Below are 17,609 nucleotides of genomic sequence, written 5' to 3'. Positions count from 1 at the left end.
ATCCAACATACACGAAAATAAAATAAAAAACAAGATTCATGTTGGTCATACGAAAACAAACAACTTCCATTCATCACTGACGTGCATTTTACAAAATAAATAACAAAACAAATTACACTAAATAAACCAAACGCCCTCTGATGTATTATTGATGAGTCGCAAATAACACTATATTTTCATCTAGATGAAACATTTTCAATAAATTGCTAAACTGTTAAATGATTCCTGTTATCAGTAGTAAACAATATACCGTGATTCAAGCATCCAAGTTGAATGCCTTTGAAAGAACGCAACATATATAGTAGCCTGGGAGAATCGCTGGTACCTGACACAATTAAGTGTAGCGTAGCAAATACAAATCCATTCAGGTTATAATAATAGCCGCTGCTGAATCAGTGGGCAGGTAGACCACATCAAAACATTGGTTTACGGCTGGTGAGGCGCAGCTTGGAGAAAATGATACCAAGTTTCAGACAGACAGATAAGTTCAAGTTCCGAGACTCGTGGACGTGTGTTGTTTAGTATCTTCATTTCGATGATGGAGACACCCGAAAACGAGCGGAGATGTCTTAAGGGTATCAGAGGACGTTTTATCAGGAAAGCTCAGATAACTTCTCCAAAGACTGAAGAAAGCATCATAAGCCTTAGTAATTTTTATGTGCTACAGGACATTCCAAATCTCACCCTAAAGGTATGTATGTATATAAAGGTAAAAGTTAAAGTTTGTTTTGTTTATACTATGACATACTGTTACTTGTTTTAAATGCTCGTATTGCTAAAGTGCAATGTTTTATATTCAACAACGTGCAAAATAATTATTATATTTAATTAAAACAAAAAAATAATAAACAGATACATATGCTGTTGTTTTAGCAGACGAGATACAATCGATGTACGCTAAACGTGGAAAATGTTCTCAGTTTATTTCTCGATTCACCCGTCGTTGTTCAAAATTATATAATTAAATTTTCTTTGCGTCTATACACTTTACGGCAATCTGATTGGTCCAGAGGTGCTTACTTTTTTCGTTCATATGTCGATGAACCCCCAAAAATTAAGCCACGCCTACTACCCCCCCCCCCCCCCCCCCACACACACACACACTGACTCGCACTACGTTTGTGCAACAAGCTGGATTATTCTGGCAATCATATTTAGATATTTTGAAGAAAACACACGTGAAAGCTACAAAAAATGTATACGATAAATTAATGGAAAATGCTATAGCAGAGCAGATATATGAATCTATAAGCATTGATTAAAAAAACCCCAACCTCTTCGCTAATCATGACATAAGACTCGGTCGTTCGCCAAAGAACTCCTGTAGGAAACTTCACGCTTGTAACTTACTTGTAAGCGATGTTCTACAGCTGTTGGCGAAAATTAAACGGTTCCACCGCAGCATAAATGTTAGACACGTTCCCTTCATTCACTTTCATAAAATATAAACTAAACAGGAATAGGACAATTCCTTCCAATATAACTAAATGATCCATAAAAATGCACAGCAGCTAGAGGAAATGACGTCATTTACAAAAAAAATCACCTGATTCAAATAATAGTGAATGAACGTTTGCATTCTTACGCGACATAAGTATCAATGAAGTTTACACAAACAATACTACAGGCGTATTTAAAAATAAACAAAATAAATTCAGTTATGTATTGTTAAAGTATGCATATAAATTTAATTATAAGATTTGACTGCAATTATTTTTTGGTTCATGCAAGTATGAACCGAAGAAACGATGTGCACACTTTTGTATGACGTCATACAGTGTGCACATAGTTTTTTCGGTTCATACTTGCATGAACCAAAAACATTATTGCGGTCAATTCTTAAGTAACTTATTTAAAATGTGTCTTTCACTGCAAGTCGCTTTTTCATCGGATCAAGGGTGCCAAATAAAATTAAATATTCCTTAGTATTAAATTACATAATTTGAAGGTACATTTGATTTTCATGAAACTGAATAGCAGGTTACATTAAGTAAAAACTAAATATATTACAATAGCGACATAAATAAATGAGGAAGTCTAACTTTATGAAAGAACGTAAAGCGTCCCAGGGATAGGAAACATTTACCACACTTCATAATAATTTAGATCTCTATAAACAAGAAACAAACAAACACCCCCAAGCCCCTCAGAAAACAATAACAACAATAATAAGAAACAAACACTCAATAACAATGACACCCCCCCCCCCCCCCAAAAAAAAAAAAAAAAAGCAAACAAAAAAACAGAAACAAAAACAGAAACAAACAAACAAACAAACAAACAGCGTATCCGTAAGCTGTGCCGCAGGGTCTGTACGAGTCTGTGAGTAAGGTGGGAATAAAATAACAAGAAAAGCCCCAAAGAAACCAACAAAAGCCTAAATCAATAACAAAACCTATGCAAATGATTTTTAAAAAACACAAACAAACAACAACATAAAACTGTAAAAAATAAGAAAATAACAAAACAACAACACCTAAACAAAGAAATATACAACCCACAAACCATGAAGCAAATAACACACACACACGTGCAAAAACAATAGAAACAAACCTGATAAAAGGCATAAACATAATCTAAAGGCAAACACAACATCCCCCCCCCCCCAAAAAAAAAAAAAAAAAAAATCAAAAAAAAAAAATCTACATATATGTCACGATATGTGGCAACAGATCAGTTGTCTGATTCATTACATGTGTTAGTTGGACTGTAACTCTGTCTCTATTGGTCACGATATGTGGCAACAGATCAGTTGTCTGATTCATTACATGTGTTAGTTGGACTGTAAATCTGTCTCTATTGGTCACGATATGTGGCAGCAGATCAGTTGTCTGATTCATTACATGTGTTAGTTGGACTGTAAATCTGTCTCTATTGGTCACGATATGTGGCAGCAGATCAGTTGTCTGATTCATTACATATATTAGTTGGACTGTAAATCTGTCTCTATTGGTCACGATATGTGGCAGCAGATCAGTTGTCTGATTCATTACATGTGTTAGTTGGACTGTAAATCTGTCTCTATTGGTCACGATATGTGGCAGCAGATCAGTTGTCTGATTCATTACATGTGTTAGTTGGACTGTAAATCTGTCTCTATTGGTCACGATATGTGGCAGCAGATCAGTTGTCTGATTCATTACATGTGTTAGTTGGACTGTAAATCTGTCTCTATTGGTCACGATATGTGGCAGCAGATCAGTTGTCTGATTCATTACATGTGTTAGTTGGACTGTAAATCTAATCGTTATACTAGGGCAGGACGTAACCCAGTGGTAAAGCGCTCGCTTGATGCGCGGTCAGTTTGGGATCGATCCCCGTCGGTTGGCCCATTGGGCTATTTCTCGTTCCAAGCAATGCACACGACTGGTATAACCAAAAGCCGTGGTATGTGCTATCCTGTCGGTGGGATGGTGCATATAAAAGATCCCTAGTTGCATTAGGACAAATGTGGCGGGTTTCCTCTGATGATTACGTGTCAGAATCACCAATTGTTTGATATCCAATAGCCGATGGTCGATGAATCAATGTGCTCCAGTGGTGTCGTTAAACAAAACAAATTTCTTCTTCTAATATTTACACTAAGCTTCTATTCCGTCGTTCGCAAGTGCGGGTCGAGAAACATCTTAGGTAGGGGGCCTAGGGCACAATGGCACATGGACCAACTCCGGGAAGCGTTTCGTATTTGTAAAATAGAAATTGTAAACAAACTGTTCGAAAAGGGGGCACTTGAATTGTTTCAGGGGTGGGCGAGTACAGGTTCCCTGATGTTAAGTACGTATTTATTGTAAGGTTGATGAAAAAACCATAGAACATTTATTCGTACATCTCCAAATGTAAAACCGATAGGTAATGGTTAGGAAAAATAATATTTTCCTTTTATTGGAACAATAGAATCGCTCTAAATATATCTTTTGAGACTGTTTCAGTTTTAGAAGCTATACATTTGATATACTTGATTTTTATTGATGTTAATTAAATAAATCAGTGATACCACCGAGTTTCTTTTAGTGTTCAATTAATGGAATATATCAGCAATATAAATTAATGGTTTGCTTTTGTTTTTGTAAGTATTTGTGGATATATTTCTGTACGATACATAACTAAAATTGTTTGTAATATATTTGTATATATTCCTGTTCAGAAATAAAACTAAATAATTATTAAAAAGGGTATTTATGTTTCTGAGATTTCATCCACACTTGTTAGCATTTTTGATTGAAATGATATAAAAATGTAATATTCTCCAAAACACTGCAATGTTCACGCACATAGACATAATGGTACGGTATCGTTGATGCAACTTTTGTTTCTCTTGACAAAATAAAATTCGAACCCGGAGTCGTCGCGTACATCAGTATAATCTTGTCCAGGTAGCACTGTTAAATTAAAGGGGCAGTTATTTTATTTTATGAATTTCGAGAATGTGGTGTGTGTGTGTGTGTGTGTGTGTGTGTGTGTGTGTGTGTGTGTGTGTCAATAAAAACATCAGAGATGTCCATTGAGGTGAATAATGTATTCGCGAAATAAAACATTCCCTTTGACGTAGACGGCAGTAACTGTTGAGTGCAATTATCGATTTACTAGGCCATGCCATAGATTTCGAAAACAAAATCGAAATCTAGACTAAGCTGTTTAATTTTAAACTGTCTAGACCTCTAATATCCTCTGCATTATAATGGACTGTTCGTCTGGGCATCCTGTTGAGTTAGAAAGACAAATCATGCCGATTCTACTGACGTTAATTTGTACACTTGTTTTTTTTTTTACGAATTTGTAATAGCCGCCACATTAGACTTCTTTATGTTTATTCATATATTAACATTGCAAGGAGATCTGTAAAATTATCAATTAGTTTTTAGCAGACGCACATACCGTTAATCCCGTACGAAATGATTTGTAAATTCATCCGTTTTCTATATATTTGATGGAATCAAAATGTGAATAACAACCACATAACAGTATTGCCACAAAAGTCAAATATAGGAGTGTGCTCATCTTTATGACAACGTCAAAACCAACGTTCGTGTTATGTTTTCAATTACACATGATGCGTTTCTGATGACGATCATCAGATTAACTAAGCGGAATAAATGTCAGTACCGTTCTTAATCGCCCGCTGTTTTATTGAATAATAAAACAATTTGTAGGAACTGCTTATAATAGCGGATGCAGAACAATGGAAAATAGTGGCTCTGTGTACTCGTGCATACAACGGATTTTTAAATAATTACCTTTTGTGATAGTTTAATTATTTGTCTATGCTATATCTGATTGTTTTTTAAACTGGGATTAATGGTAGATGTTGGGATGTGGTGGTTGTGGGTACTTAGTAATTGTTGTACACGTGTTGTAGTTTTGTTCTGTCTATGGGTGACAGTGCTTCACCATAAAAGTCATTGGCTCGAGTCACCTCTAGACCTCCACGTATTGATATGTTGTAGGGGAGGGCTAGAGAGGATTTTGTGTAATACTTCGGCAATCGTCGACGACCAAATGGTAGCCAGCTACTGTGTATATTTGTTTTCCTCAATCTCATGCCACACAGCTTTAGTTTCATTATTCTCGAGTCCAGTCATACTTATATGTTGTTAACATGTATGGACGCTACACGAAGAAACCCGACGCCTCTATTCAAAACGAACTTGCGCTGTACTGTCTTATGTTGACGTAGAGCAACGTGTGTGCCCACGTGACACGTATCTAAAAATCTGGTCTTGTCACAACAAATGTGCATTTATAGGGTTTTTTTTTGCTACTGATATACCTTTGGAAACCAATCTGAGAATAATAAAGTTCTGTTCTGTGGAATGTATGAAACTTCTCCAAAACGAATCCTCTGATGGTACATTCAAGCTAAATAGGCCAAGAACCAAGACCAATTGTTGACATTAATTGTTACTCGAGACTACAAATTAAATGCTAGACTCTAATGCTACAGAAAACCAATTATCTTATGGCCTTAAGTTTAAACTATTTAAGTTATAAAGATAACTGTAGGCAAAAGTCGTAAAAAGGTTCTATTTTATTTCTCACTATGGATGAGGAACAACTATTATTTTCAAGTTGTAACAAAGTAACAATTTTGTCGATTTGTAGATATCAAAATTACAGTTCAAAATGCGCTGCTTACCCAGCCTACCAAACACAGTATATTAAAACAAAATCACTATTATTTATTTGTATATAGGATCACGACCTAGGTGAATAACTATGCCGCCAACTGCTGGATATATTCCTTTATAATCGTAATTAGGTCACCTCGACCGGTTTTCACTTTTATTGTGGGAAGTAACGAAAGCAGGCGAAGTGATACGATTGACAAATATAATGCCTGGTGCGAGATCTTCTGTGACGGTCTGAATGTACTAATGTGTGCGTAGACAAAAGGGAAGAGTAAGACAGAGAACGTGGTGGTGGATGCACAGAACGTATTCGATTTTTGAGTTATCGAGTTTCGAGATACATATTGACAGCAAAAAAAAATATTAGTTGCTGTAACAAATGGGACATATATCAAATTTGTTTGTTTTTGGAAATGTACCTAGACTGTTTGTTAAAAAGAAGAGAAAATAAAGAGAAGGAAAATAAAGAAAAAAAAGAGAACCCACTACAAAAGCAACCCAAATAATTCGATGCGATCTTTTCCATTTGGTATACACTGGAATGCATACGGTAGAACATGTTATATTAAAGTTAACAACAACACAGAGTCGAATTACTATTTCGTATACTTTGAGGAATCTAAGACAAATATAACGAATATAAGTAAAAATAACAGTAATATGAGACAACGAGAATAAAGAGTCGAACACTATTTTCAAATCTGAAAGGCAAAACGTGACCAGGGCCATATGCACAATACAGAGTTGAGTGGGTATTTGGCAAAATAGGGATTGATTCCATGAATCTCTATCTAGTGCCTCGCCTATAGGAGGAGAGCCACTCACAACGAAATATTTTACTGGAGAGTTCACCCCTCTTGCACCGCCACAAAGACGACTGCCACTCTCAGACTAGTTTAAATCAAAACTAGCACAGGACAGAGCGCACTGGAATAAGTACAGCTGTGATGAAAAGATGTTTTGAGGGCTTATACATGTATTATTATTACTTAACTTGCACAAGGTGTATCGTTAGAAATTCCAAAATATCGTTGTTGGGGCTAATATCCATGTGTTATCTCATTAGTCTTCAAGAGTTGGGGCTAATATCCATGTGTTATCTCATTGGTCTTCAAGAGTTGGGGCTAATATCCATGTGTTATCTCATTAGTCTTCAAGAGTTGGGGCTAATATCCATGTGTTATCTCATTTGTCTTCAAGAGTGGGTGCACCACGTTACTACGTTGTGATATCGTAGTTAATTGGCAAGGTTTCGATAATGGTGTAACAGAGCCAAATAACCACGTAATACTTTTTTTTTAAATCATGCAACCCTATTCAAGTTATATTTTTGTAAACTATTAAAAAAAAATATATAAACAAAATAAAATAGGGGTGATCAGGTCACAGGAAGCATGGTTGCATGATAATATCCGTCGAGATAAGGGAAATTCTTATTTTATATTGATATAGTTGCAGAAAGATGAAATCACGAAAGCTGAAGAAAATGTGCTCCACGTGCGGGTAGATATGACGCATAAATATGACCGCCTACAATCAGAGGTGTCATATGATGCCTTGTAGCTATCTCAACAGTGTTGTTTTACATAGTTGAGCATACAAACCTTGTAGCTATCTCAACAGTGTTGTTTTACATAGTCGAACATACACACCGTGTAGCTATCTCAGCAGTGTTGTTTTTCATAGTCGAGCATACAAACCTTGTAGCTATTTCAACAGTGTTGTTTTACATAGTCGAGCATACAAACGTTAACCTATGTAGAAAGTAAACAATGTTTACCTTTCTACGTCAGTCATTGTGATGTTATCTTGTAATATGGAGTAGGCCTTTGTCTTGAACAATTCACAGTGTGAGGAAAAACAACTACCCTTTTCCTTTCTTTGTGTGGCATATTAAGATGGTATTAGTGTGGTCAATATACGGCCAATGGAGTTAACGAGAAATGGTTTAACATTTTCTTCTAAAGCAATATTTAAGCACACAAAATAGGTCAAGTTTTATGGCTTCTCGTAACCAGTCATTCTTCCTTTTGTTTTGGCTGCAGCATCGTCTGGTCTGATTAAAATATACCTTTAGCCATATCGCAGCACTGATCGGAACTATTTCAGAACGCATGTGTTGTAAATGGCATAAACTAAATGTACATTATGCTAGGTATAAGAAGGTATCAAGACTTTTCTTCAGAACCAAGAATGGAAAGTACAACGCCTTTCAATCTATTTAGATGGAACTTCATTGGGCAATTCCTTCAAATGGGTGGATCCAGCAAGTAATTCACCTTTTGTCACCTTCAGTGTGACGTCGTTCATGTATTGTACATGTCTTCACATGGAGATGGATGGTTAGCTTATTTGTGATTTCATTTAGATCGTTATTAAACGAAACAAAAATATTAACCTAAAAATACAGCCTACTCCTCATAATATGTGTTGTCAGGTATTTCATTTTGATTGTAATTAATTTAAAATTTATTAGCTTGACATATAATCTGTCAGACTATTGATTGCGATTAGCATAGCTAGAAGTGGAGGGCATGTTTCCCTCTCACCTTATCTTATACTGGACTATATGTTAGTCCTAACGAGACCTACTAGTGTGTGTTTGAGTGCGCAGATCCCCAATACAAATCTTTATCACACCAATGTCGGTTATTAGTCATTTATAAATCAAAACTATCTTGGTAAATATTTATGTGAACATGTAGACAGGTAATTTTGAAATCCTGTTTGTTTTATGATATTCTCGAGGTACGTGTATTAGCGCTCCTCACTTCACTAACCATATCCAACAGTGCGTGACATTGTAGTGGACTGCAGTCATCCCAAGCACACTAAGGAAGCTATATTCGGTAGAAGTAATGTGATGGAACTTTTGTTGAAATATCTTTGTGATACAGAATTTTATTTTAAATTTTAATTATTATTATCTGTGATATTTGTACTTTTTGCGCAGATCTTTATAATGTAACTCTTGAAGTTTTATATTGATGTTGACCATCACTTTATTTACCTACTTGGCGTAGTATGACACCCAATAGCCAATGCGTTTGTCGTGCTGTGAGTGTCATTAAACATTCATTAATCCATTCTATCCACATCCCTATGGTAGTTACGACTACTTGATTAATTGCAAGTCCGCCATAGCTGTTAACACTGTTACAGACTACAGGTCTTCACTGGCCAATCGTGTCACAGTACATTATATACTGTCTACAAGGAATACATATTTGCTCGACACAGCAGAACAAAATTGGTTACCGAGTACAAAACCAATGAATGTCAACCTGTTCTCTCGTATTGACCATGTTATACAACCGGATGCATTTGCGTTGTTCTCAGTGCAGGATTTAGCTCAGTCGGTTGAGTGATCGCTTGAGATACCTGCGTCGCAGGATCGAACCACCTCGGTGGATCCATTCAACTGATTGTTTTTTCTCGTTTCAACCAGTGCATCACAACTGGTCAAAGGCCGTGGTATGTGCTTTTCTGTCTGTGGGGAAGTGCATATAAACGATCCCTTGTTGCTAATGAAAAAATGTACCGGGTTTCCTCTGATGACGACGAGTCGGAATTACCAAATGTTTAATATTCAATATCCGATGATTAATTAATGTGCTCTAGTGGTGTCGTTAACCAAAAACAAACTTTGTGCTGTTCTGGGGCTAGCTGTCAAGTCCAATACAACTTGTCCCGGTCAAGTGTTCTCTCTCTCTCTCTCTCTCTCTCTCTCTCTCTCTCTCTCTCTCTCTCTCTCTCTCTCTCTCTCTCTCTGTCGCATACATAATACACACACACACACACAAACACACACAACACATACTCTCTCTATTTCTCTCTACACGCATACAGAGAGAGAGAGAGAGAGAGAGAGAGAGAGAGAGAGAGAGAGAGAGAGAGAGAGAGAGAGAGAGAGAGAGAGAGAGAGAGAGAGAGAGAGCGAGAGAGGAGGAGAGAAAGACAGAGAGAGAGAGAGAGGAGAGAGAGAGAGAGAGAGAGAGAGAGAGAGAGAGAGAGAGAGAGATGAGAGAGAGAGACAGACAGAGAGAGCGAGAGAGAGAGCGACAGACAGGGGGGGGGGGGGGGGGGAGGCGTCGTGGGTAGGTGACAGGGTGAAACATGGAGTGAGGCGAAGTAGGAGAGAACTAGGTACTAGAGTTTGTGCGTGTGAGAAATATAGACATCGAATATAACAAAATATTTGTCAAAAATCATTTGGACTCATTGTACATAGATAGAGCTTGCTAATGTTAATTGTCTTGTCATTGAGATAAACAAATCAACACACATCTCTCGATGAAGTAAAACTAGAGTGGATAAGTATTCGACTTACGGCTGGTACCAGCAGTAGCATAAGAAACTACGGAAAGTAACATTTCTACTAAAAGCTTTTCTAATTATTGTACAGTTGACTAACGATTCAATTACATTTGCACAAAAAAGTGCTCCATGGATTGCATTACGTGCTATATAATAGCGAAATTTAATCCATATCGTACGAATAAGCTAGTTTATCGACATATTAAGGTGAACAAATGGCATTTCTAATTGGAACAATTCAACCGTGAATTTGGTGAAATGTGTACTGTCCATCAATTATAAGGCTGGGACTGTTAATCGAATGATTGATATGTGATATAGATAACGTATATCCATCATTTTATGTTGCAATAAGCTGATTCATTGATATGTAACACTCATCATTTCGTTTGTTTTATTTGAAACCACTCGCCTGTGACATACAATCACGTGTACCGTCTCTTGGTAATGATGTTAGAGCGACAGGACGTTATGAAGCGTATCATAAATTTAACAATGTTTGTTTATAACACTGGCTGATTTGTGCAAGTCTCCTTGTTACAATTCATGTTATAATGCTGATCATCTCACCTAAATGCCTTCAAACAAAAAAACACAAAAAGAGTTAAAATAATAACACTAAAAGAAACTTGAATTTATCGAGTTTATCAAATTTGGGAATGACTGCTTCAGATAAACCCATTGACGGATGCGTACTTTCACACATAGTGTGAGTGCGTGCTACTTTTTGGAATGTTTCCATCAGAGAACTGTTGAAAAACGCCTTTCGAGGACACAACCTCTGACTTCGTCCTAGAGTTTTGTCCAAGACCGACACAAATGATGTTTCCTGTGAGAGTTGTATAGACTTAGTGTGTAGATGTGAGGCCATTAAACCGACTTTCTCTCTGTCACCACCAACAATTAACCACTTACCTGGATGCACAGCCCAGATAGCTCAGGTGTGTGGCCAGGGCAGCGTACTTAAACCTTGATTGGATATTGGCATAACAGTAAGTTAAATTGAAAGTTAAAAAAAAAAAAACGTCCAAAAAACATGGCGTACTTGAGAGAATACAACCGAGATCAATAGCACGGCATATATCTTGTGTTTAAACATTTTGTTTCTGTTTAACGACACCCCTAGAGCACATTGATTTATTAATCATCGGCTATTGGATATCAAACATTTAATAATTCTGGCATGAGATCATTTATATGTTCTTTGCCAGACGGAACAGTGCATACCACGGCCTTTGATATAAACACCGGGGGTGGGGTGGGGACATTGTTGAGAGGAAGATAATGGGTCCATCATGGGGGTTCGATCCTACGACCAAATCACCTTAAGTAAGCGTTCGACCGACAAAGGGTAATGAGGGAGAAGTATTACTGGGTTAGGGTGGGTTAGTAAAGTTGTTAACGACGGAGGCGGTTGGGGTTATTAATCATGTGATACTGATTGTTCTACGGTAATTTTCGTTCCAGCCAGTGCACCGCGACTGGTATATCAAAGGCCGTGGTATTTGTTATTCTGTATGTGGGATGGTGCATATAAAAGATCCCTTGCTACTAATGGAAAAATGTAGCCGGTTTCGTTTCTGAGACTATATGTCAATATGACCAAATGTTGACATCCAGTAGATGATGATTAATAAATCAATGTGCTCTAGGGGTGTCATTAAACAAAACAAAACAAAATGTTACCATAGTTTAACACCCAATAGCAGATGTATTTTTCGTGTTGTTATGTATGTGTGTATGTATGTATATATTATATGTATATGTGTGTATATGTGTATATGTATATGTATATGTGTATGTATATGTGTATGTGTATGTGTATGTGTATGTGTATGTGTATGTGTATGTGTATGTGTATGTGTATGTGTATGTATGTATATGTATATGTATATATCTATATCTATATCTATATATATATATATAAATGTATATATATGTGTGTGTAGTATGATGATTGTTTAATATCATAAATAGCCGTATTAATACCATTGCATATTACATTGTGCATAACTCTGAATGTATTACATGTATGTATTGCACTGTATACACCGGTACTCAGATTCCAACCTAGAACCTACCACCCTTAAACTGAATGGTTACTGGGTGTCGACATGTCATGTCATTGACATCTCTTGTTTGAGAAGGAGCTCTTCAGGTTTAGAGTCATTAATGTTATTGTTAGCGATGTTATCTCGTCTAGGTCCACGGAGTTACACCTTCCAGGTAATCACGCTCGGAAGCAAATGAAAGTTCGACGCAGTTCTTCCAAAGAACATTAACAGGCATAGTCTGTATAAATACTTATATGTGTAGAAAAAACATCGGACGTAATTTGCATTATTACTTTGTAAATGAAAAGCGTTTTATAGACTATCTACAGTTCTAGTTGATATGGTTACTAATGGAGAGAGATTATTTACCCATCATAGTTTAGTGACTTCACAAAACAGAATAACAATTCGATGCCATTGATTTCCGACACACAATAATACATTAAACAAACAATAAATAAATTTATTCACAATTTAGTTGGGTTGTTTTTAACCTTTCTCTTCTTTTTAATGCAATGTGAACCTTTATTGGCAACATTAATTACATTTTAGTATATACTGTGTGATGATCCGGACATCAGTGTCACGCGATGCACCAATCAATGTGGTGCGGTTCGGGTTAAGTAGCTATGTACTGAAAGTTACATTCCATTGTATAGCGGGACAACGTTGGAATCATGCCTATCTTCGTAAAAAGAAAGCATGAAATCAGAAACGCAGCGAGCGTTCGGAAAGGATCCATGTTTCGCCAGTATTTGAACCGCAGCAGAGTCCGGCTTACTAGCGATGAGATGGAAATGTTCGTAGAGGTAAATCATTGTCATGTTACCTCCGCACATCACATTCTGTATTCTCAGCATTTAGGCTAGATATTCATCCTTCCATCCATCGATCCATCTATTAATTCACCATTTCGTCCATCTATCCAGTCATTTTTGTATATTCATCCGGCTGTCTGTTTGTTTGTCCATATTCATCTTTCCAGTCATCTCATCACGAATATCTATCTCTTTAATTATCTCACTGTTTCTGCCTCTGTATGTTTTCTCGTTCCAGCCAGTGAACCACGTCTGGTATATCAAAGGCCGTGGTATGTGCTGTCCTGTCTGTAGGGAAGTACATATAAACGATCCCTTGTTTCATTAGGAAAAATGTAGCGGGTTTCCTCTGATGACTACCTGTCAGAATTACCAAATATTTGACATTCAATAGCCGATGATTAATTAATCAATGTGCTCCAGTGGTGTCGTTAAAAAAGGCAAACTTTTTTAACTATATGGTTTTCTTCGTATGTACCTAGTTCTCTCCTACTCCGCCATCTCTCTCTGTCTCTCTCTCTCTCTCTCTCTCTCTCTCTCTCTCTCCTCTCTCTCTCTCTCTCTCTCTCTCTCTCTCTCTCTCTCTCTCTCTCTCTCTCTCTCTCTCTCTCCCTTCATCCATCAATCTGTCTTGTGGTCAGTCTGTCCATGTCAGTCTACGAATCAAAAGGTATATTCCTGTGCGTGTCTATGTATGCACTAATAAAATAATAATTGGTTTAAAACTGCACGATTGTTTATATATTAAAACTATAAAGCATATACCGTAATAAACCACACATAGTGACATTACTTCATTGTGATTAATTTAAATAAACGTGGATACAGTTGGAGAACATCCGCTAAGATATACCTAATAATACACAAATAAAATACAATTAATTAAATAATATAACAGGACAAAGTATATAATAATAAATAATAATATATGCACTTAAAGATAACGAAGAACAAAATTCATACGTAATGTTACAGATGGCGAGGACCTAAAGTAGACGGGAAAAGTACCAAAACAAAATAAAAAATAAAACCACCCGCAAAACAGAAACAAAACCCATCACAACACAAATCAATGTAAATCAAAGCAAAGAAAAGCAAAGCAAAGCAAAGCAAAACGAAAACCGCTAAAAATAATACATGTGAACTTGCGCAGAAGAAACACAGGAGCTAAACCGTAATAATATAGAATGAATTTGAAGCAAATAAGAAGCACTACCATTGCGTTTTGTTCCTTTATTTTCTTGTGGGTAACAGTTTTGGTAAAATATTAAATGTTAACACTATATCCACGAAGTGTTATTTAGAATGAATAAATGAATGAATGTTTAACGACACCCCAGCACGAAAAATACATCGGCTATTGGGTGTCGAACTGTGGTAATAGAAAAACAATGTGACGATCGTGTTATTTAGATTTTGTTTGAGTGTACAAACGTAAGTCCATACTCAGAGCACAGTCATACATTGCTATCCTATAATTATGTTTGTTTGCTGGCCGTCAAAGCAAATATTATATCTACAAGTTCTGTGTGATAAACGCATTCGAATATGTAATAATCTAGAATGAAACAATGGACAGAAACACATATTTGTTTAATAAGACAATACATTTTTATAATTACAGCTAAGTTTCGTTTTAAAGGTGAGTGTTCAGGTCAGTTCTTACTTTGATTGCCGAACTCATGCAAAACTGAATTTTTTTTTTCATTAGGTAAACTAAAACGAGTTGAACGAACGCGCACCAAACATTTAATGTGAACTGTGTTAAAGCCACACTGACTTCACTGAAACATGAGGATTATGTTTAAACAGAAGCAGGACTGGGCGAGTCAACTACTCGCCAACAAGAGTCGCCGGTGAAGTGTAAATTTAGCTTTAACAAAGCAAACCAAAGCAAAGCAATGAATGAATGAATGTTTAACGACACCCCAGCACGAACAAAGCAATGATATTCGAAAAGAATAGCGTCAGCTGGTTTTGTCTCTTGTTTCTAGAAATAAACAAGATTTGACTTCTATCAATAGCTCCCCCCCCCCCCCCCCCTCCCACACACACACAGCTTGACAACAAAAATTAGAGAGTACCTTTTGTTCTAATATAACACATACATACCTACATACATACACTTGTATATCAACCAAAAATAAATAAAATCCTTTACAATTGCTGGGAAAATTCATCCAAGACACTGCTTTGAAGCCATCTAAAGATATCTTTCGCTTGTGGCCCTGCCAATAGTCCTGTAAGGAACTGGTAACTCCATTAACGTGCTCATATCCCGAAGGTTCAGGCAGGCACACCCTGGACTTAGCCTCTGACTTCGCCAGTCACCAATTCCGGGGCAGAAAGGGTGGGTGTGAGTTTGAGGGGAGCGGAATTTGGAAAGAAATTTGTGAAGTTGAGAAAAATCATGCATGGTCAAAATTGAGGCCAAACAAAACATTTGACTGCTAATCCAAAGTTGAAGGTGATTGGAGCAATTTAGACGAACTGCCAAAAATAAAGGGTGACAGACTATATGCAAACAAAAAGTTTTGAAGATGGCGGCCAAAACGTTTAAAGTCTGACAAAAAAATCCATAACCACTGAGGAAGAGGATGTTGGCAGGAGGGTTGGTAGGGGAGTTCTTGGTGTCTACGGCGAGTCTAGGAGGTCCTGGAATACGACGTGTGAAAGGTGTTAGCTCCATTTCGCTAGGTGCTTCGCTACAAAGGTGTATGACTTGCCAAAGAGAATGTTCGTGATCCTGTGGATGGCAGCGTTGTCCATTTCGGCTACTAGCAGGCCCTGTCTGAAGATTCCCTCATGGCGGAACGTCAACATAATTCCAGTTGTCCCAGACCCAGGAAGAGTAGGGTAGATCGCGTAGTAACTCTGACACGTCGTCGGTATCTGTAATGAGATAATTCTGGAAGGGGTGACGCAGCTTGGCTGTCTGCAGGAACCGACGGGTTGAAGGATCCCTCGCTGCCTGCTGTGGTGGGGGAGGCGTGTCCCTGTCTTGTTGTTCAGCTGGTGGAGTGGTAGCTTTCCGTTTTCCAACGGCCGCTAGACGGGCCGTCTCAACAGGTTGCTTCTCCCGCGGAGACACCGGGGGCAGCGACGCAGAAGGAACCGCCGCTGGCAGTTGGGCTGCCGGTTTTGATCCCCCTTGTGCCGCCCCTGCCGCGCGCGGCCTCTTTCTGGATGCAGTCCTCCTTCTTTTCTTGGGATCGCCGTATACTAGGGTCACAGTTTGCCCGTGACCCAGTGTACGCGACCTTGTACTCTATCAGTTTGCCGTAAGACGCGATCATTGCCCCAAGGGGTGAAGGTGGAGGTGGGGGTGATGGAGATCTAGAGCGCACGAAACAACGTCTTCTCGCATCGAAAACATGACTAAGAATACGAATAAGTGTAGAATGCAATAAACTGTTCCCTCCACATGATGTATTCATACTGTCTTGAATGATAACAAATTAAAGTTGTGTCGGAAAACGTACCTCTTTTTGACACAAGAAAGAGTAACCTATTAGCTAAACAGTGGATGTAACTGCGATCACTGCATTATTTGGGGTGATTTGGCTTCTGGTGGCGTTTAGAAGTATTTGGTATATTAGACAAACCTTTTGTTATGTATTGTGAAATAATAATTTAATTCCAAATGTGAGATATACACACGACCCTGAAAACGCTCATGCTGCAACTGCGACAAGATTTAACAACACACACAAAACCCCCCAACCCATACAAACGACTATAGAATCATCGCCCCTCCCCCAAAACAAAGCAAACGACAAAAACCAACAACACCCAACAAACACACCAACAACAAACATCAACCAAGAAACAGCAAAAAAAACCCCAACAACAACAAAAAACAACTACAACAAACACACAACCAAACAAGTAAACCCCCGCAAATAAACATACAATAAGCAACAAGAAAACCCCCCATCTATTATTAACTGGACTCGCCGACTTATAATATATCAGTTGTTACTGTGCATCAGATCAAGACACATAAACGAACAACCCCTTTCAAAAATAAGTTGATTTAAAAAAGAAGAAGAAAAAAAAGGTAAAAAGAAACAAACACCCCACCAAACCAACAAACATATACATGGACGTAACAGCCAGCAGTAAGAATTGACAATGTTTATAAACGATCATGTGTAATGTTTCAAGAACAGCAGGTTCTAATCATGAGACCTACCAGACTTTATCGCAGAGTTGATTCCTGGTAACACCTCTATTTAACCATTTGCAGATGACCCGTGGGACATAAATTACGTTGAAAGAAAGCTGTATATACA

At 37.6% G+C, this 17,609-nt stretch overlaps 1 protein-coding gene across 2 annotated transcripts in view; it reads left to right on the top strand.

The window, feature by feature from the left end:
• The first annotated feature begins 448 nt into the window (after positions 1-448).
• Positions 449-17,609, top strand: part of LOC121375124 (transient receptor potential cation channel subfamily A member 1-like) — a 58,035-nt gene continuing 40,874 nt past the window's right edge. For both annotated transcript variants that reach the window (XM_041502373.1, XM_041502371.1), the window contains exon 1: positions 449-691. In XM_041502373.1, the coding sequence (XP_041358307.1) occupies positions 536-691 (156 nt within the window). In that variant the 5' untranslated portion in view covers positions 449-535. The remainder of the gene's footprint in view (positions 692-17,609) is intronic.

Source organism: Gigantopelta aegis, chromosome 6 (assembly GCF_016097555.1).
Source record: "Gigantopelta aegis isolate Gae_Host chromosome 6, Gae_host_genome, whole genome shotgun sequence".
In the NCBI taxonomy this organism is placed as follows: Eukaryota; Metazoa; Mollusca; class Gastropoda; order Neomphalida; family Peltospiridae; genus Gigantopelta; species Gigantopelta aegis.
Note: the sequence above shows the minus strand (reverse complement) of the source record. Positions and strands in the feature narration are given on the sequence as shown.